Source organism: Lipotes vexillifer, unplaced genomic scaffold (assembly GCF_000442215.2).
Source record: "Lipotes vexillifer unplaced genomic scaffold, Lipotes_vexillifer_v1.1 scaffold454, whole genome shotgun sequence".
NCBI lineage: Eukaryota > Metazoa > Chordata > Mammalia > Artiodactyla > Lipotidae > Lipotes > Lipotes vexillifer.
The window spans coordinates 1340932-1362436 of NW_006779481.1; the positions used below are offsets into that span (position 1 = coordinate 1340932).

The 21505-nt window shown below is 40.2% G+C and overlaps 1 protein-coding gene across 3 annotated transcripts in view; it reads left to right on the top strand.

Annotated features, from left to right (window-relative positions):
• The window catches only part of NOSTRIN (nitric oxide synthase trafficking), a 64635-nt gene that overhangs the window by 35928 nt on the left and 7202 nt on the right, over nucleotides 1–21505 (top strand). For all 3 annotated transcript variants that reach the window (XM_007452613.1, XM_007452612.1, XM_007452611.1), the window contains 6 exons: nucleotides 755–853; nucleotides 6881–7006; nucleotides 12327–12425; nucleotides 12523–12648; nucleotides 18418–18526; nucleotides 19623–19711. In XM_007452613.1, coding sequence (XP_007452675.1) covers nucleotides 755–853; nucleotides 6881–7006; nucleotides 12327–12425; nucleotides 12523–12648; nucleotides 18418–18526; nucleotides 19623–19711 — 648 coding nt within the window. The remainder of the gene's footprint in view (nucleotides 1–754; nucleotides 854–6880; nucleotides 7007–12326; nucleotides 12426–12522; nucleotides 12649–18417; nucleotides 18527–19622; nucleotides 19712–21505) is intronic.

Consider the following 21505-nt stretch of genomic DNA (forward strand, 5'->3'; position numbering starts at 1 on the left):
AAGACCTGGACTTTTCCCTTCATTGTCTGGTTTTACAGTCATTGCAACTTGCGGTGAAAAACCATACCATCTTTCAGTCAACCCAGTTCCTGAATAGGCTAAATCCAACTCAAACCAAATTCTGTTGATTTTATCTCTGGAGCATCCTGTTCTGCCAAGCTGGGACTGTACAGGGAATGACGGATCACCCACATCATAACCCAGGCCAAGGATGAAGGCATTAACAGAGTAAGGGACTTTGAATGCTGCTTCCTTCCTGCCCCCTCCCTCCGCCTGCCTACCACAAATGCAGGATAGTTCACAAGATGCCAGGCAGATGCCCAGCTCTCAAGCCCAGGCATCAGGGAGCAAAATTTTTCTTTTGCTCTAAGTTTTAAGAGAGCATCTTAAAATGACCTCAATTGTGGCCAAGCAGATTTAAAAGAATGATGTCAGCAGTCTTCCATGTTTGTTGTGATTATGCTAGCTAGAACAATGTTTTGGAAACTCGCAAGCCTTCGGTGATTTAACAAAATGTGTAACCCTCTTGAATAAACTCAGTGTAATGAAAAAAATGCACAGTGGTTCTCAGGGCAAAATGTTAGCCACTGTGATATTTTAGGCAGATTTTGAGGTGAGGGCAGAAATGAAGAACTAAAAATACACAATCATTCAAGCTAGCACGTGAACATGACTTGTTCCAGAACAGAAGAGTTTTTCTCTTGATGTCAGTTTCTGATCCTTTTTTGCTTTTTTTGTATGTTTTTGACTCTAGGCCAAGAAGAAATTGATGGTTAGTACCAAGAAGCATGAAGCGCTTTTCCATCTTGTAGAAAGCTCCAAGCAAATTACGACCGAGAAGGAGAAGCAGAAGGTAACCTCTCATGGCCGGCTGAGTGCATATGGCTTAGAGATGGATGGGCTTCCTGCCCTTAGCTATGAACACAGGAGAAGTGGCTGATTCCCCCTCTGTGCGGGGTCTCTGCAGGGCTGTAGTGTGGCAGAATATGAGAAGGATCCTAAGTTATTCCTGGTCCCTATATATATATATATATATATATATATATTTTAAAGATCTTTTCCCAAAAAAATTTATTTATTTATTTATTTAGGCTGCTCTGGGTCTTAGTTGTGGCACGCAGGATCTTCCTGGTGGCATGCGGGCTCATAGTTGCGGCATGTGGGCTTCTTAGTTGCAGCATGCAGACTCTTAGTTGCGGCATGTGAACTCTTAGTTGCTGCATGCATGCGGGATCTAGTTCCCTGACCAGGGATCGAACCTGGGCCCCCTGCATTGGGAGCTCAGAGTTTTACCCACTGGACCACCAGGGAAGTCCCAGTCCCCATATATTTTTAAAAGGTATTATTGACAGATGACAAATTAAACCAGTGGTGTCCAATATTTTTTTTTAAATTATCTGCTGTGTGCTGGGCACTTGCTAAGTTCTTTTGTTTTTCTTTTTTATTAATTTATTTATTTATTTTGGGCTGTGTTGGGTCTTCATTTCTGTGCGAGGGCTTTCTCTAGTTGTGGCAAGCGGGGGCCACTCTTCATCGTGATGCGCAGGCCTCACTATTGCGGCCTCTCTTGTTGCAGAGCACAGGCTCCAGACGCGCAGGCTCAGTAGTTGTGGCTCACGGGCCTAGTTGCTCTGCGTCATGTGGGATCTTCCCAGACCAGGGCGGGAACCCGAGTCCCTTGCATTAGCAGGCAGATTCTCAACCACTGCGCCACCAGGGAAGCCCCTCCAATATTTTTGATAAGGAGCCCGATTAAACACCTCTCAGCTCACACCCCAAATAAGTAAAAAATATATACACATAGCATAATGTATTATATAATGTACTTTACCTATCTTGTATAGTATATAGAATACTTTTTATATTAAACTAATGTTATGAACATTATACAACATAAAAAAGTAGAAATATTTGAAGGATGTGGTAAAAATGAAATAATATTTTCAGTGATTAGCTAATCATGATGTCTTCATACAGTGATTAAGTGACATATACAGACAAAATATACATGTGGGGCAAGGCTCACCCTTACCCATAGTAAATATAAATTTGTATTTCTAGTATGTCTTCTTGATAATGTCAGTTTTTTGGTCAACTTCTCATCAGCTCTCACTGGATCATGCCAGTTTTTGCCTTTTCATGTGGGTGATGACGCACCTGTAATCGGGAGTGGGAGAAAGCGTCAGCTCTGGCATTTTCCTGTGGCTTTCTTGTGCTTGCATTGTTTGTATTAACATCAATCTGCAGCTTCGTAGCAGACATCTTTTTAAGGCATGTGTTCATTTTGTGTGTGTTAAGCTAATTAAAATGGATAATAAATCTGTAAATCCATATGATCCAGACTCCTGCCGATGGGCACATGTCCCAGGATGTTGAGAGTGAAAGCATTTGTGGGACCCACATCAGCTTCTCATGTTATAAAACGCCCACTCTCCCTCCAGAACACTTCAGAATCCTCAACTGTCCACACATGGGCACCAATATCAATTCATATATTGAATAAGAGTAAGCTTGAACACTCTTTTTAGGCAAAAATGAACACAACTAATATTGGAGTATTAGATTATCTTGGACACCCCTTATGGTATGTGCCCCAGATTGGAAACCATTGAAATAGTCAATATCTTCCCCCAGAGATGGAGTCCCCCTAAGAAAGTGCAGGCAGCACCACTGCAACCCAAAACATTCTTAAAAAAAAGAGAGAATTGTCATTGCCAAGTAACTCTGTTATTTCATCTGAGGAAACTATCAGTTGAATAACTTAGATTCATTGTTAGCAAGATATTACAAGGTTCTTGTGTCAATCTTCACAGTTTGAAATGATCATAACAGGTACTGAATAATGAGACAGCTTCCGAAGAGGAGGCAAAACCAAAGTAAGTTAAAAACCTAAGCTCCAGGACCTCGTTGTAGGCATTTGGAGCCCTCATTAGAAGCTATTCTTTATTGATGTTGAGGAATGACAAAGGCAAAAGCATGGGCAGCTAAGTGGTAAATTTTTGCTTCCTTCTCTCATTAGCAGCCTCCCTGGGAGGTGGAAGTTCGTGATCCTCCCCTGCCCTCCTCCACCTGGTCCTATGCCCCACCATAGCCCTTGGCTGTCATTACATCACAGACCCCTACCATCGTCATCACTTTATCTGGTAGCTTTCTCTTTTTTAGTCCTAAAGCTCAACGCCTAAGGCGGCGTTCATTTTTGCATCTCACACAGACGTGCCCATGATCTCCCACTTGAGCCGGGCTGGTTCGGTGCTGCTCAGCAATCCTTCCTGTTTTCCTGCTCAGCAATCCTTGTTCTCACCAGAAGCTGATCTACATCTCCATTCTTCTCGCTCCTCCATCCTCACCACCCAGTCTCAGCAGACCATCTTGCCTCCAGCGTCACAGAGTAAATAGAAGTCAGTACAGCCACCTGCCTACTGAAGTCCTGTGTGCAATGCGACAGGCCAATTCTTCATCCTGTGCTCTGATTCCCATCCCAGTCTCCTCTCAGAGGCCCTTCCCTGGATTATTCCCTTCTCTCCTATATCTCTAAGGGTTTCTTCCCATCAGCCTTTTCAACTTCCCTCTATCTTGGGAGAGTAGGAAGAATCAGGGAGACACCCTTTGTCTCCCTGATATTCCTATTCCTGCTCCTCTCCAGATATCATCATCTCTTTCTTTTTACAATAAGATTTATTGGAAGGGTTATCTGTGCTCTGTCTCCACTTCATCTCCTGTTCACTCCTCAAACCACCGACCAAGCTTTCCCCACCAATTCGCTAGAAATGTTCTTGCCATTGAATACGTGGTCCTTGTTGCTAAAGCTAATGGGTGCTTTCCAGTTCTGACTTTATTTAATTTCTTAGAAGCATTAAGCATCATTGACTTTCTCCTTCTAGAAACATTCTCTTCTTTTAACTACAACGTCATCTTACCCTTTTGGTTTTCCTTTCTGTCAGTTTTTTCTTAAGCTCCTTTATGGACTTTCCTCGTTCTGCCTGAACTTTCTATATTGTGCCTGATGATTTCTCTCCTGGGCCTCATTCTGTTTTATTCGGCATCATATCTCCAGCATCCCACGCAGTACTCTCAATATCAAGTGCTCAATACATAGCACGTACTCAACAAATATACTCTCAAGGCTTTGGCTACCATGTCTCTGCTGACAATACCCAAACTTATATCTCCAGCCCAAACCAGTCTCTGAACTGCTCTCTGGCATCTCAAACTCAGTATCCAAAATCTGAACCATCACTTCCCTCGACCAAAAATATTTTTTATTCCTCTGTTTTTTATGTATTTGAATATCACCATCTACCATATCCTCCCAATTCTAAGTCCTAAACCAAATACTTCCTGAATTTATCTACTTATATTTATCCCCACTGCCACTACTCTCTCCCAGGCCACCATCATCACTGCTTGGGTTACTCCATCTGACAAATTGGTGTCTTGGCTTTCAGTGTTTCCTCTCCTTATCCCCCATACACAAGCCAAGCTGACTTTTCTGGAACTCGAATCTGAGCATATTATTCTCCTTTAAAAAGCCTTCAAAGGTTTCCAGGTGACCTCAGGATAAAGCACAAACTCTTTTATGTGGCCCTCAAGACCCTCCCTGACTTGGCCCTTGCTTAACTTTTCAGCATTTTCACTTGCTATTATTTCTCTCAAACTGTGTGCTCCAACCTCACCAAAATATTTTTGGTATCATGTCATGCTATTTTGCCTCACCAATTCCTATTTTCATTGTAGGTTTATTCACACAGGGATCATTTCTGTGAGCACCCACTCTGTGACACCTGAATACTTCTATCATCTTGGGATCTATCAAACAGGATAACAATGGCCTGTGTGGGTCCTTGACTAGAGAGGGAGCCTATCTAGTTCCTTTATCTATTCCCAGTGTCTAGTACATGACACGGTGTGGCAGTCAAGAAATGTTTGATGAATGAATTAATGAATTAATGAATCGATGTTTGTTCCAAGAGAAAGAAAAGAGGAAAGAAAAAGTATCTTTGACAAATTTTAGGAAAAGTTTCTGAGAAGTTCCTTAAATAAGAATATAAGAGTCTCCATTCTTCTTCTGTATCTGTTTGGGGTTATTTGCTGTAAATTTGCTGAGCAGAAACTTCTAGTCAATAGCTATAGAGTGTAGGCTGATGAACGTGAGTGGTGAGTACAGATCAGGAACCTCCAACTCAAGACTGTAATCTACCAATGATTCCTGTACTCTTATTCTGTAAATCCTTCAGGCCTTGGCATTTCTTACCAGGACAGGTAGAGATTTGTGCAATCAGTCTCCAGATTGACTCTGTTCTCATTGCTGGGCACACTCAGTAAGAATCAAAGAACAATCACTTAGCCAAGTATAGCCATGGTACACATTCAACCCTTTCTTTGTATCATTATCAGGCTAAAATTCACAAGCTCATATCTCTATAGATAAATGGCTCATTACACTTGATATACAAAACCATCCGTGTCCTGGGTGGGTCATACATCACAGCTGAGGGACAGTTGAATGGCTAGCATATCAACTGGAATAATAAAGTGAGTGGTGTTAATATTCAACATTTTGGACGAATGTTCTTCATTACTGAAACGTTAGTCAAAATGTCCTTAAACATAAAGAGGAGCATTCTTAAAAACCTTTATCTCTGTCCTTGAAAATCCTAAACTGCTTAAATCACGGGGCTCCTTGGTACTCCTTGAACTGTGGCTTGAGGACCATTTGCATCAGAATTATCTGAGGAGGCAGTGAAAATTCAGATTTCCTGATCCCACTACTGAGCTACTGAATCAGTATTGCTATTGGTGGAACCCTGAAAATCTGCAATTTTCCAAGAATCTCTGGTCATTCCTATAGGCATATTAAAGTCTGAGAATCATTCATATAATACAACTTCTTCCTTTCTCAAAGATGTGAAATTATGTGTCTGAGCATTTTGAGAATTCAATTCAAACTGCCCTGGTACAGAGAGTTTTGTATTACTTTGATTTTCACAATCAGGATGGCCAATTTTGGTGACTGGCCAGAAGGGGCTCTTTGTGAAGGAGCGTATCATTGGGGCTCAGGATGACAGGAAAGCAGTTGTCAAGCTGTCCATAACTTGCAGTGAACAATGGCATGTATCTCAGGCTCTTTCTTCACTAGTAATAGTAACACTCACTAGTCTTTGAGTGCTATACTAACTGTCAAGCAGTGTGCCCTGTTCCTTACCTGTATCACCTGCCTGATTCCTCAGAGCAACACAGTGAAGTGGGAGCATCGCTGTCTCCATCACAGAGATGAGAAAACTGTGGCTTGTGAAGTTTAAGTAACTTGTAGTCAGAACTTGTAACTTGTAGTCAGAACCAGGACTCTAATCCTGAAGTCTGATTCCAGAGTTATAATGCAGAGTTTAAATGGTGAAAGTGAAGTGAGAGGATGGTCTCCAGGCCTAATGCTAGTTTTATAAATTATCTGATTGTGCAAATCTCTACCTGTCCCGGTAAGAAATGAGGAGGCCTGAAGGATTTACGAAATAAGAGAACGGGAATCGTTGGTAGATTACAGTCTTGAGTTGGAGGTTCCTGATCTGTACTTGCTTCTCTGCACCTGTCATTTGGCCTCTTCCTTCATCTGATGAAAGTGGGCATATCACATGGTGTTTAAGGACTTCAATTTCCTCGTGAAAAATTGTAGGAATCCTATTGAAAGGCTCTTAGGTTTCCTTTCAGTTCTGACATCCCTGTTTTCTGAGAAAGGTCTTTGATTTTGTCATCTATAGTCACTGTTTATGACTTTAGCTGGGAGATGAGAAACTCATCATTGGGATGCATGTAATTCTTTCTCCAGAATTACAAAGGGCTTTCATAAATGCGTTCATGAATATGTGACACTGATGTTTTACCTTAGCTCCTCAATAAACTGAAAAAATCAACTGAGAAGTTGTCAAAAGAAGATGAAAATTACTACCAAAAAAACATGGCCAGCTGTTCTACCAGACTGAAATGGGAGAACACACTGGAAAGTTGCTTCCAGGTAAGTTATGCATTCAAGTTTTTTTTTTTCTTTCTTTCTTTTTCCAAAGAGCTTTGTGTGGGAGAGAAATCACTGCTCGCATTCTATCTTCTAGGCACCCTTCAAGGACTATGAGAAAAACACTTAACCTAGATGTCTCCATCCGTCTCATTTTTCTATCTATATCACAACAACGGGAGATAATTATAATTCTTACTGGTATGGCTGCCAGGATTCCTGGTGTAGCGGACGTCTAGCTGGCCTTCAAGATGTGTTAGGTATTGCTGTTACTAAGGACCCTTATCAGAGGCTCTTACTAGGTCTCTCCTTCCTTTTTCTCAGTGTCCTTTTCTCCTGTTAGGGTCCTCCTCCACCTTCTCCTTCCACCCCAGCCTGCTTTCAGCAGTCCCAACTTTTATGTTGAAGCTATGGAAATTATCTTGTTTGCTTATAAAGCCTTCGTGATGGTGACAAGATGTATATCATTTACCTTTCAAAAGAACTTCTTTCAACTGAGCTTTAAAAATATTTAAGACTCTAGGTTTTTTAATTAGAATCCAAATCAGGTAGAGAATCTACTACAAGTCAGAATCTCCATAAAAAAAAGAAAGGTTCCTTTCATCCTCTTTGTTTCCTGGTTTATTGCTACCACCATGCTGGGGGCCACTGGTATTTCTCCCCCATCTTCCTTTGAGTTCACACAGTTCCTCTTACTCCCATAAGAATTCTAAGTTTAAGTTCTAAGCTTATCCTCTTACTTAGAGCTAGCCTCTGCCCGCTGAGTGCCAAACCAAGCCCTACTAGACCCGCTTGAGATACTCCTGTCGAGTCATCCTTGCCTAACCGTAACCAATAAGGATTCCCTTACTTAGTATTTTGTTGGCTTGTACATACTCAGTCTATACCAACAAGTCATTGACTCACATATTACACTATGTATTCCTCATTCTCTGTTGTTTGCAAACAACAGGAGTAAAATGTGATATTCATGAAGACACATAACAAAAGTGGGCTGAACTCAATTAAAATGGAATTTTATTAGAAGTGTGGAAAGTGGAGATGGGTCAACCAGGGTTGTTCCATTTCATTTTTTTCTCCATTCTCTTCTGTAAAAATGGAATATAAGAATGTATTTTAACGTCTTATGAAGTGTCCTCTTACCCCTTCTTACTCTGCAGATTGGATTCACAAATTCTTTCAGAGAACATTCATTGAACTATGCTTAAGGTAGTTTACTAGATACTGTAAAGTCTCAAGTGCAATTATTAAGTAATGAAATCAGTTGCACAAACCACACGTCAAAATTAGTCTTAATACTTCGTAATTATTCTATGTTCAAGCCACATTTCCTACCTTCCAAGAAGAAACAATTCAGTTGTTAGAAATAACCTATAATATATTTTGAAAAATAATAACCACTCGAGAATTCCCTGGTGGCCCAGTGATTAGGACTCCATGCTGTCACTGCCATGAGCCCAGGTTCAGTCCCTGGTTGGGGAACTAAGATCCTGCAAGCTGCTCAGTGTGACCAAATAATAATAATAATAATGATAATAATAGCCACTCTATCAAAAGTGACCATAAATCAAATGTTTGGTACTGTTAGTATTTACTAGAGGAATTATTTTAGAAAGCCTTTTGCAATAAATGCAAACAGCTTTAAAAATGTTCCCATTATCAACTAGTGTTCCTCATCTGAACCACGGAACACAGAAAATAAAGTGTGACTGTCTTCTCAGTTCCCCAAGGATGGTAGTGACTAATACCCTCTAGATGCAGAGAAGAAATGGTAACTCATTGCAGATAACAGATGCCTTAGGACATTAGGGTTTAATTCTCTCCTGGAACCTCGGTTGAAAAACCTAATTTCCTTTCCATAAATCCATCTTGAGGAAGTAGATGAAAAACAAAATACAGATTTCTGTTAAAAAATACATTAAAAGTAAAAGGGAAGGAACAATACAAATGGCCAAAATTAAGGGGATGACTAAATAAATCAATACACTCTACACAAGGCACTATTAATTAAAATGGTGTTTTGGAGACTAGTGGCATTGGAAACTGCTTATGTATAATGTTAAGTGAAAAAACAGGATACCAATTTGAATAATTTGGTTGATAACTAGGAAGATAAAATCATACATACAGCATACCTTGACAGACTAAAATACATCAAAATGTTAACAGTGGTCATCTCTAGGTGGAAGAATTATAAATGGTTTTAAAATTTATTTTCTTGTAACCCTTTATGGCCCCAAGACAATGTCAAGGGTGCTTGTTAAAATTCAGATTCCTAAGTGCCTTCCTAGACGGGGTAAGTCAGAACTTCTGAATGATTTTAGGAAGGGGTCTAGGTGATCTCTAGACGTACTAAAGTTTGAGAGTTCGTGCTATAGAAAAAGCAAGGTACTTCTTTGATCAGTTTTATGAAAACAGTTTAGATGAAAATGAAGTCACTCCAATCTCCCCGGGTAGTACAAACTGGAAGGTCAGGACAGCAGGAAGTGAAAAGAATGAATGAAGAGTGTGAATCATCATGAAGCCTGGGCCCCAGACAGCCTCTCCATTTACTCTTCCTTGATAACTCTTTGATCCCACTTTCCTCTCATGTGCTATTATGAAAGCACAGGAGGATAATTTGAGGTCCTCCAGAGTATTTTGCTTCTCTATGACCTATTTTATACAAAAAGAACAAAATAATAGTAAGCAATAATTCATTAAATGAGATATGGATTTCCACTTCCCACAGTGGAATTTGTCTCAGCCTCTCTTCACGAGCAGACATAGATCATCTTAATGATTTCCCTGAAATGAAATTAAAATCTTTTAAGTATTGCCATCGCCACCAAGGGACACTGGTTATTCTAGTCTCAGATTGATGCTAGTGGCTCAGCACTTGTCACAGTAAAGAAACAGCTGCACAGCAGGGATGCAGTGTATTCCCCAAACCTGGCTTTTGTTTTCTGTCCTTTGCTCATGGTGCTAAACTAGAACAGCTGCTTTCTAGATCTTTCCCCATAATATAAAGACTCTTTCTTTTTGAAGACTGTCCCACTTGAGGTCTAAGACACTGAGCAGAATTTATTTTACATATTTATTAGAGGAGGCATATGATTTGTGCCCTTTTTTTTTTTTTTTTTTTTTTTTCCCGGTACGCGGGCCTCTCACCGTTGTGGCCTCTCCCATTGCGGAGCACAGCTTCCCGGACCGGGGCACGAACCCGTGTCCTCTGCATTGGCAGGCGGACTCTCAACCACTGCACCACCAGGGAAGCCCGATTTGTGCCCTTTGATGAAGCATTACATTTACTAGGCTACTCTTCTGTGTCTTTAATCCTGTACCTGGGGGACAGAGGGCACATTCAAATGGCTGGTACTTGAGATTTTGGAGAAAGACTCAGGAGACCAAGAGCAGAAACAAAGGTATTTCATTCCCATTGACTTAGAAAAATTGTGCAGCTTCTGACTAGACAGAAAAGGTAGCCATGGGGGAACAGAGCTCTAGGCTTCCCGATTCAAATGTCAGGACACTTGGTACAGAATTGAAATCTGCATGTGGTTGACAAAGATGTTCACAGTTACTGCCAGCTTTTTACCACTTGCATTTAATAGCAGCATTAAAATGACTATATACTACTAAACAAACTGTGGTAAGTACAGACAATGGAACATTATTCAGCCTTAAAAAGGAAGGAAATTCTGACACAGGCTACAATGTGCATGAATATTGAAGACTTTATGCTAAGTGAAATAAACAAGACACAAAATGACAAATATTGTATGATTCCTCTTATAAGAGATACCTAGGGTAGTCAAATTCATGGAAGACAACAAGTAGAATGGTGGCTGCCAGGGGAGATGAGGGGAGAGAGAATGGGGAATTATTGTTAATGAGTACAGAGTTTCACTTTTGCAAGATGAAAAAAGTTCTGGATATGGGTAGTGGTGATGGTTGCACAACGATGTGAATGGACTTAATGCCACTGAACTGTACACTTAAAAATGGTTAACAGGTAAACTTTATGTAACTATTACACAAATAAATTTTTTGAAAGTTTAATGATTATATACCATAGATTAAATAACAGCAGGATGTGAATGCAGTCTACACACAAGGGTATAAAGGAACACCAGGCTGGACAGGCTAGTGGCCCCTGCGGGTGTGCTGAAAGACAGGATGGGAGAAGCCAGTGCTTTGTGATGTCTCCCCACCTCCACCCTACCAAAGGCCTTGAGACGCAGTCCACCCTTCTTACTTCCACGATAATGCCACCCACCAATTTGCCCAAGAAGGCTTTCTTCCTCAGGAAGGACTATTGATGAGTACTCTTTACTGTGTGGGAAGAAGCAGGGTGGGATGGCGGGTATGAAAGGAACCAATCTAGCCTCTGGATAAAGGGGGAAAGCCCAGGCCTTGTCCTTACAGAAACGGGATGAGGCATGTTGTCTTGGATACTTGCCACCTCTGTCAAAGCCCACGGGCTTCTGGGCACATACCCAGAAGCTTCCTATGGCCCTCACAAGGCTTAGGAATGCCCCCTGCATTTCCACTTGACCCAGCCTTCTTGGACAATGCCTAGTCGCTGAGCGTCCCTGTATTTCCTCAAAACGAACAGTCTGTAGCTCAGCTAGCAGTGAGGGGTGAGAGTCAAATAACTAACTTTTTCTAAAATGTTAATGGCTGACAAGGCAAATGTGACCTCCCTTACTTTATTTACTCTTCCTAGCTAAAAGCCATAAAACTCTAAAAGTGGAATTTTTGTCATCCCGCATAAAACAGGGAGGCTGTGTTGCCACCTTCCAAGAGTGGTCTCTGACCCCCAGGCCTAATTTTAGGCCAGGATGATGAATTGATCAGACTTTAAGCTTCTGCTCGCATCACATAATTTCCTTAAGCAGAGAATTTGCATCTCATCATCGTTGTCCCTGCCGGAACCGGCAGAATGCCTTGTATGTGCTGCAAACAATTCTAGAAATACTTAGTGTCTGACTGCATTTCCAAGATACAGATGTGAGTTTTACTGGGCTTCATTCTTTTTTTGGAACCCACAGATTCTTTTCAAATGATTCCTTTCTCCCCCTTCTTTGTGAACATCAGGTAACCTGTGGCATCCACCTATGTGCTTTTTGGCCCACAAAAGCCTGGAGAAAGTGTGTGAGTTAAATTGATCCTAATGGAGGATAAAATAAGACAGACATCAAATCACTTTCCTGTCCTGGGAAACTACCCCCCTCCACAATGTGGCTATAATGTAATCAAGAGGCACAGACAGGACGGCTCACTCAGACTTCAGTTTTGTGTAACAGTGGGCTGATCTAATCTCATTTTTCATCCTCCTCAGAGCATCCTGGAGCTGGAGAAGGAAAGAATTCAACTCTTATGCAATAACTTAAACCAGTACTCCCAACATATTTCTGTTTTTGGCCAAACCCTGACCACAGTGAGTAGTAAAGAATTCGCCATCTCTGGTATGCATGGTAAGAACTGGCAGGAAACGTGTCCTCTGCAACCTTGTTCTGCTTTCCTTGGCATTGCAGTGCCACACGCAGATTCACTGTGCCATCAGCAAGATAGATGTCGAAAATGATATCCAGGCTCTCGTGGAAGAAACCGCAGTTTCATCTACAGAAAATAAATCTGAGTTCCTATTAACTGATTACTTTGTAAGTATGGGATGGAAGGAAGTTTCATTCATGGGAAACCTTAGTCAGTCATATACTGAGGGATTCATTTTGAAAAGAATTGAGAGCAATTGTAAAGGCAACGTATTGTTTAGGAAACAAAATTATTGACTTTTTCACAGTCCGTATAAATTTAAAAACTGTGTGGTTTACAGACTGGGCAATGAAAACCTGTCTTTGGTATTCTCTGCAAGGGAAGAATTCCAAACAGGGTTTTAGCCTGAATCTTTTTTTTTTTTGAAGGAAATATTTTATTTCATTTACTTTTTTAATTTAAAAAAATTTTTATTTTATATTGGAACATAGTTGATTAACAATGTTGTGTTAGTTTCAGGTGTACAGCAAAGTGATTCAATTATACATATACATGTATCTAGTCCTTTATAAATTATTTTCCCATTTAGGTTATTACAGAGTACTGAGCGGAGTTCCCTGTGCTATACAGTAGGTCCTTGTTGGTTATCTGTTTTATAGCAGTGTGTACATGTCGATCCCAAACTCCTGATCTGTCCCTCCCCCACAAGACTGAATCTTCACACTCTATAAATAATCACTGTGTATCACATTGGTTGGTCTATTGCTGCATAACAACTTACCCCCAAACTAACTCAACAGCTTGAAGCAAACATTTATTATCTCAGAGTTTCTGTGGGTCAGAAATCCAGGTGTGGGTTAGCTGGGTGCCCGAGTCCCACACAGGGCTGTAATCAAGGTGTCAGCTGGGACCACAGACATCTCAATGCTCTACTGGGAGATGATCCGCTTCTAAGCTCACTCATGTGGCTGATGGCAAGCCTCTGGTCCTCAGGAACGGTTTTAGCTGGAGATATCAGTTCCTTGCCCTCTGGGTCTCTCCATCTATGGAGAGCTCACAGCATATCAGCCTGCTTCCCCTGGAACTAGTAATGTAGGAGAGACAGAGCCAGAGTGTCCAAGATGGAAGCATAGTCTTTTATAAGCTAATCTCAGAAGTGACATCTCATCAGATTCTATTTGTTAGAAGCAAGTCAATAAACAGCCCACACTCAAGGGGAAGGGATCACACAGAGGCATGAATCTTAGGAGGTGCAAATTATTGTCAACATCCTTTCTGGTCCTTGCCTTTGAAAAACTTTAACCTAATTAGAGGATTATATTTTTTCTTTTTTCTTCTGGTTTTATTGAGATATAATGAACATACAGCACTGTATAAGTTTCAGATGTACAGCATAATGATTTGACTTACATACATCATGAAATGATTACACGAGTTTAGTGAACATCTGTTATCTCATATAGATAGAACCTCAAAAAAATAGAAAAAAAACTTTTTCCTTGCGATGAGAACTCTTAGGGTTTACTATCCTAACAGCTTTCATATATAACACACAGCAGTGTTCATTCTATTATCATGCTGTGCATTACATGCCCAGTACTTACTTATCTTGTAACTGGAAGTTTGTACCTTTTGACCACCTTCATCCAATTCCTCCTCTCCCCGGCGCCCACCTCAGGTAACCACAAATCTGATCTCTTTTTCTATGAGCTTGTTTGTTTTTGAAGTATAATTGACCTACAACATGATGTTAGTTCCTGGCATACAACACAGTGATTTGATATTTCTATACATTACAAAATGATCACCATGATAAAGTTAGTTATCTGTAACCCTGCAAAGTTATTACATTATTAATGACTAATATTCCCCACACTATACATTTCATACCTATGATTCATTTATTGTATAACTGAAAGTTTGTACCTCTTAAATCTCTCTCACCTATTTCTTTCCTCCTCTACCCTCTCCCCTGTCAACCACCTGTTTGTTCTCTATACCTATGATTCTGTTTTTGTTTAGTTGTGTTTGTTCCTTTGTTTTTTTAGATTCCACTGTAAGTGAAATCATGCAGTAGTTGTTTTTCTCTGTCTGGCTTCTTTCATTTAGAATAATACCTTCTAGGTCCATCCATGTTGTCACAAATGGCAAGATTTCATTCTTTTTTGTGGCTGAGTAATATTCCATTATATATATAACAAATCTTCTTTATCCATTCATCTATTGATGGGAACTTAGGTTGCTTCAATATCTTGGCTATTGTAAATAATGCTGCAATGAACACTGGGGTGCATATATCTTTTCAAATTAATGTTTTTGCTTTCGTCAGGTATATACCCAGGAGTAGAACTGCTGGGTTGTGTGGTAGTTTCCACCAACAGTGTACCACAGTTCCCTTTTCCCCATATCCTCACCAACACTTATTATTTGTTGTCTTTTTAATAATGGCCATTCTGACTGGTGTGAGGTGATACCTCATTTTAGTTTTGATTTGTGTTTCTCTGATAATTAGTGATGTTGAGCATCCTTTCTTGTGCCTGTTGCCCATCTGTATATCTTCTTTGGAGAAATGTCTCTTTAGGTCTTCTGCCCATTTTTGGATTGGGTTGTTTGTTTTCTTGTTGTTGAGTTGTATGAGCTGCTTGTATATTTTGGAAATTAAGCCCTTGTCGTTCACATCTTTTGCAAATATTTTCTCCCATTCTGTAGGTTGTTTCTTTGTTTTGTTTATAGTTTCCTTTGCTGTGCAAAAGCTTGTAAGTTTGACAGTTCTCATTTGTTTATTTTTGTTTTTATTTCTATTGCCTTGGGAGACTGACCTAAGAAAACATTGGTACAATTTATGTCACAGAATGTTTTGCCTATGTTCTCTTCTAGGAGTTTTATGGTATTATATCTTATGTTTAAGTCTTTAAGCCATGTTGAGTTTATTTTTATATATGGTGAGAGAAAGTAATCCAGTTTGATTCTTTTGCATGTAGCTGTCCAGTTTTCCCAACTCCATTTTTTTTTTTTTGCGGTACGCGGGCCTCTCCTGTTGTGGAGCACAGGCTCTGGACGCGCAGGCTCAGCGGCCATGGCTCACGGGCCCAGCCGCTCTGCGGCATGTGGGATCTTCCCGGACTGGGGCACGAAGCCGTGTCCCCTGCATCGGCAGGCAGACCCCCAACCACTGCGCCACCAGGGAAGCCCCCAACACCATGTTTTGAAGAGGCTTTTTCTCATTGTATATTCTTCCTCCTTTGTCATAAATTAATTGCCATTCCAGAGGCTTATTTTGAGGACATTTGGGTGATTCTACTATCACATGACCTTCCTTGCTAAAAACTGATCAGTGTCCCTGGTCAGAGCCCAGACATCTTGCCTGTTTGCTCTCTTGGGCTAAATTCTTTATCTTCTTGGGTCAGGTCATGCCTCAAAGCTTTTGTCCTTCGCTTCCCTCTTGTTAGTTTTAATTGTAGTGTTCTAGATGCTGATCATTAATTACCAAAATCTGCAGGAAAAAACTCCTGGTTGCTCCTTCCTGGGCCCTCTGCTGTATTTCACTCAACTTCCAAGGTCCAGTCTGGGAGGCTCACCCCTCTCTCTGTAAAACTGGACCACTGGTCATGTCCTCCTATAAGAGTAAAAGTATAGCCAAAACCAACATCCCAGGACCCCCACTCAGGGAACAAGAGATGAGGGGAGAGGGGAAGGCAGTTAGATCTGGCACAATAATGAATTCTGACTGGCTTTCTCCTTCCCGCCATCTAAACAGCAATAAGTGGCCAGCTGTTTCTTTAATTGAATCTTTTTTTCCGACCCTGGCAAAGGCAAAGCAAATTAGCAATAGCAATGTCTGTTAAAGCAGTAACAAAGGTAGAGATGGAAGTGGAAAGGAAGATTTGATTACATGAGGAAAGTACCTTTTTTTTTTTCTTCCAAACCGTGTAGGTGATCCCTGAGATGGGAAAATGTACAATAAAATATATCTATTACTTTCTTGTTAAAATGCCTCTATCAGCTAACCTGTCAATAAAATAAGGGTCATTCTCCTTGAAAATTTGACTAAGCTCCTATTGAAATGTAAAGGAGTAGCCACAATGGTTTATCTTACTTGATGTACCCATGGGAATTTTTGGTTTCTATGAAATTTCAGTGCACCAGAACTAACAACTATGTATCTGTTGTCTAAGAGAATGGACTGTATCTCCAAATGGGTGAATAGGATTGTCCTAATATTCTTAAAGCAAAACACCTCCAAAATCTGACTTTATAGTCATTGGCAGTAAGTGTAGACTGGCTTTTATAGAGTGCTATGAAATTTACATGGACAAGGGTAAGACAGGAGAACTATCTGAATATTGGAGGGCTGGTGATTAGTGTGAAAAATATTTGTAAGGTTACTAAAGGCCATGTTCAAAAGATTGTATCTGCAGTTTAAATGCCTCCTCTGGTATTGATCTTCTTTCTGACAAATTTTTGGAAGAGAAGGAAAAATTTAAGAAAGTTAACGATGGCAGTTTAATCTATCTCAAGTTGATCCAGTAGTGATCTATCCGTGGAAATATATTTGTGAACAATATAGGCATCCCCAAAGAAACCAAATGAAGTCTTGGACTGGCATGAGAGTCAGATTATGAGGTGCATTCCTCCAGCAAGGAAGGACTGAGGGTTGGACTGAAGCATCCTTGCAGTTCACTTGGAGCTCACCTGCGGAAGTAATGTCAGCTTGGGCCTCAGCCTCAGGCAGACATGTGAAGGAGTGGACTCTGGTGGAGAATTGGGAGTCACAGGAGTTGGGTTTCAGCAGTAATTACTGTTTCGTCTTGGGCCTTCATTTATTTCTGAGTGTCACAGGTAAAATGGGGAAAATAAAACCAATCTCGTCGAGTTGTTATAAGAATCACAAAGAGTCACATGTAATAAAGGATATAGAGAAAATTTTTATAATATATAATACACAGTATGTAGATTAAATATTTTAGTCTCTACATTATATTTTTGTAAAGGCTATTATTCTCTTTGCTCTAAATCTTCTTTTCTCTTTCTTCAGGACAGACTATCTAAAGCTAATCTCTCCACCAATATTCAGGGTCCTTGCTTTTCTCCTTCCTACCAGATAAGTCCTGACTCCTGCACTTCCATCTTCAGTCATCAGTTTTCCCTCTTTCTCCAAGGTTTCTGTCCATCTACTGCACTTATGTTCAGCCACCTCCCAACCTGACCCTAACATCCTTTTTTTTTCACATAAAGGTTTCAATAATTTTAAGTTGCATATCACTGTAGGATATTTGCTCTTTGACTTGTTACTAGGCATTTAAACTGTGTCCTAACATCCTTTTTTTTTTTCAACTCTGGAAATAATGTATATGAAAGCTCTGCTATTGTCAATGGTTCTCATAACCTACATGATAAAATCCCTACTTCAGCCTGAAAATCTGACCTAAACTACTTAGACAATTTTTTCTTCCACTACATTTGCTCAAGCAACTGGTCTGTTTATTGTTCCCCATACATTTCACACAACCGTCCCTCTGTCCTTTGCTTGTGCCATTTCTCCTGCAGGGAGTACCCTTTGCCCTCCTTGCCCTCAACTGAAATGTGCTGGTTAAGTCAGCTAGTCTCCTTGAAGCTTTCATGCCCCTTCCCTTGGTGAGCCACATGCTCCTATGAAATAGCTATAGTAACGTTCACCCTCCAAGAATAATTTTTATCTATTAAAGAAAGTGCTCAGCTATACACTTACAAGTTGTAAACGAGGAGCTGTCAGTAGGTCTAGAAAAGGTAGACCAATCTGTAGAAAACCAGAGGTTACCCTGCTTTTATTTTTTTAAACTTTTTTCTTCCATCAAGTTAAAATTGAATACAGTCAGTGAAAGTCTCAGTGCAACTAGGAGTAGCAACTCTTACTTTTTTCCCTTTAAATTGTTAAACTTCCTTTTTTTTCCCTAAAGGAAGAAGATCCTAAAAATGCAATGAGTAAAGAGCGACAGGCATCTTCAATAAAGTCAAAACTGTCGAGACTGCAAAAAGATATTGAAAAAGCCTTGCGAGACCAGGAAGGTGTGTAATTACCTCTTTCACTGGCCTGGTAAGGGAAAGTATTCTACTTGGAGGTTTCATCCAGAGTTAGGGTGATTCTGCTTTTGCTGACTGGTGCAGAGATCATCTCATTTAAAAGACCAAATATCAAACCTAATTTGTGTGAATAAAGAAAAATGAAAAAGCAAGGAGAGAGCAAAAAAAATTGAAAATGACATTCTGGTCTGTGAGATCTATACAAGTACTATACCACCATTTCCAGAAGTGTAGCATTTCACAGTGTTCCTGAAATTGGCTGATATGAGGGACAATTCGTTTGGTTTAAAACACAGTAAACCTCCTATGTACAAGGCTTTTCATTTTCTTGTGTTTATTTATTTATTTCCCCCATGTTATTTTATTTTATTCTATTGGGGGTGCTAATAGGTTGTTTTTAAATTTTTAAAATTTATATAAATTTTTTTTAATTGAAGTATAATTGACATACAACACTATATTAGCTCTAGGTGCACAACATAATGATTCAGTATTTCTATACATTACAGAATGATCACCACTTGTTTGTTTCTTTTTAAACTAACTTCCTGAATGATGTGAACGTCATTCAAATTAAATCCTATACTTAGACGTTAGATATGTGAGAACTTGAAGCAGCTCTAAAGTGTTACAGGTAATAAAAACAACTCCACTTTTATGATTCTTATATGTAGAGCTTATTTTATGTGGACCAGAGAACCCTGTTGCAATGTAATACTTGATAGGAAATCCAAGAGAGCAAAATGTTTAGAAATGTAAATATCAGCAGAGGAGAGCTTAACATAGGGGCAAATGTTAGGAATCCACCACGGAATGGGTCAACAAGGAGGATGCAAAATCTCATCCTGAAAAATAACAATCCTCCTTAAGCACCAGCATTTCTCGAATCCCATTAAATGAAGGTACAGGTCACCCATTCAGTAAAATTTAGTAACAACTACACACAGAAACAGCCCCAGCCATTTGGGAAATGCTCCCGGCATCACTTCTGGCCTCAGGCTCCCTCCGAGTATAACCACCTGCCAGTTGTGTCCCACTAGGACCAGAGGAACAGCGACTGACAGCCTTATTTCACTTTCAGGCCTGGAACGAATGCTGAAAGCATACTCCAGCCACCCCTGCTTCTCAGACACAGAGAGCCAGAAAAGCACAGCAGCCTTTATGGACGAGGTAAACATTTGCAGAGTGCCGTTTCCTAGATTTAATGATGAAGGAGCTATTTTGGGAATGCTTGTTTTCTGGACCATTTGACCTCTGTTTGCCTTTCCTTTCTCATGACATAGAACAGTCTAGTCGGAGAGCTTGTACGCTCAGCTCCTTGACAAGTGGTTTGAGGAATCTGGAAAAATCCAGCTACTTAGCAATGTTTGATTTAGTGTCCTCCCAGGGGAGAAAAAAAGTGCCTAAAATAGAATTCCCCCAAATAGAATCATTCAATTAAGGTCTGAAGACCATGTGTACTTTACTCCAGTTAACAGATGTGACCAAAAACACAGGGTCTGCATTCAGAGAGGCCTGCATCTAGCTCTGCCTTTTACCGGGACCTGGGACAAGTTTAGTTTTCTCATCTTTAAAGTGGGGATGTTGCTACCTAAGGGGTTTTGTGAGGATGATGCATTATTTAGAAAATGCTAGCACATAGCACAGAGGAGAACTGAAATCCTGGTAATTATCATTGAGATGCTGTTTTCCATTCATCCTTGAGCTAACATCAGGGTCTTCCGAGTATAACAGGGGAAAGGAGAGATGTGGCCGCACAGAAGGAAGATGGCCGACTGGGGTGTGAGGCAAGAGCTTCCAGGGAAACCAGGAAAAAACTTCAGAGTCCAAGGTTGTTTTGAAGGAAGGGGGACATACTGTCAGTGGAAGGCAGGGAGAGGCGCCTCCGGGCCTTTTTGCTGAAAGGCTGGACTGTGGCAGCCCCGAGACGTTTGTTGGATTGGTGGGCAATGCAGCCTCTTCAGAAGAACCCACATTATAAGGGCAGTTAGTAAAGGCCCGTGAATTTTAAACAGGAATAAAAATGAACAGATACTATGACCTATGTGTACAAGATGCAGGGTTTCTGCTGTGATTGGAGAGGAAGCTGACTGCGGTTAATCTGAGAAGAATTCAGGAAGAGATCAAAATTTTATCAATGTTTTGAAGGATCCAGGAAGCTGAACCAGCTTTCCTTACCTTGCACGTAGCCTAAACAACTCTCTTGTAAAAGTAGGTACCTAATAATTCTGTCCAAATGAGCAATTTCAATAGTTCTTTGGTAAAAGTAGAGAGATGCAGCCAGGTACAGTTTATCTGTTTTTTAGCAGTGGCTTCCTTTAATGGAGGTGGTGTTGCAGAAATAAACCTGACACTTTCTGTGAAAAGACAGGCCTGAATTCTGTTTACTTGGGAACAGAGGTCTAATATCCTTGCAGTGACATATGGCTACAATTTTTATAAAATTATAAAACAGAGTGTTAGACATTTTCTGTGACAGCATAAAATGTTTAATTAATTAATTCGATGTAAATGATATTTACCAAAAGAAAGTCATATGGAGCATTTTATGATGGCATTAAGATTTAAGTTTATTTCTTTGGGTTCTTGCATAAAATTTTGTCATTGACATAGAACACGTTATTAGGATCATCTTGGTACACAACTGGCCTGATTCACACAGTGGAGAATGCAAGATGGGAGATGATCTGACCCCTGAGTTTATGGTGTTTATGATCTAGTGATGGAGCAAATAAGAGCCCTCAAATAGTAGGTGCCAAATATCCGTGTTAATTCGGTCACGCACCTCTGCCTCTAATGGAAGGAAACTCGTGATAGAGGTAGACTGATTTTGTATTACGCAGAGAAGGTTTCTTGCAGGGAGAAGCTGTTTCACAGAAATTCTTCCTAATTCATTGACTCTTGGTCCTTGAAGTGCCATATATATATATATATATATATATATATATATATATATATATATAT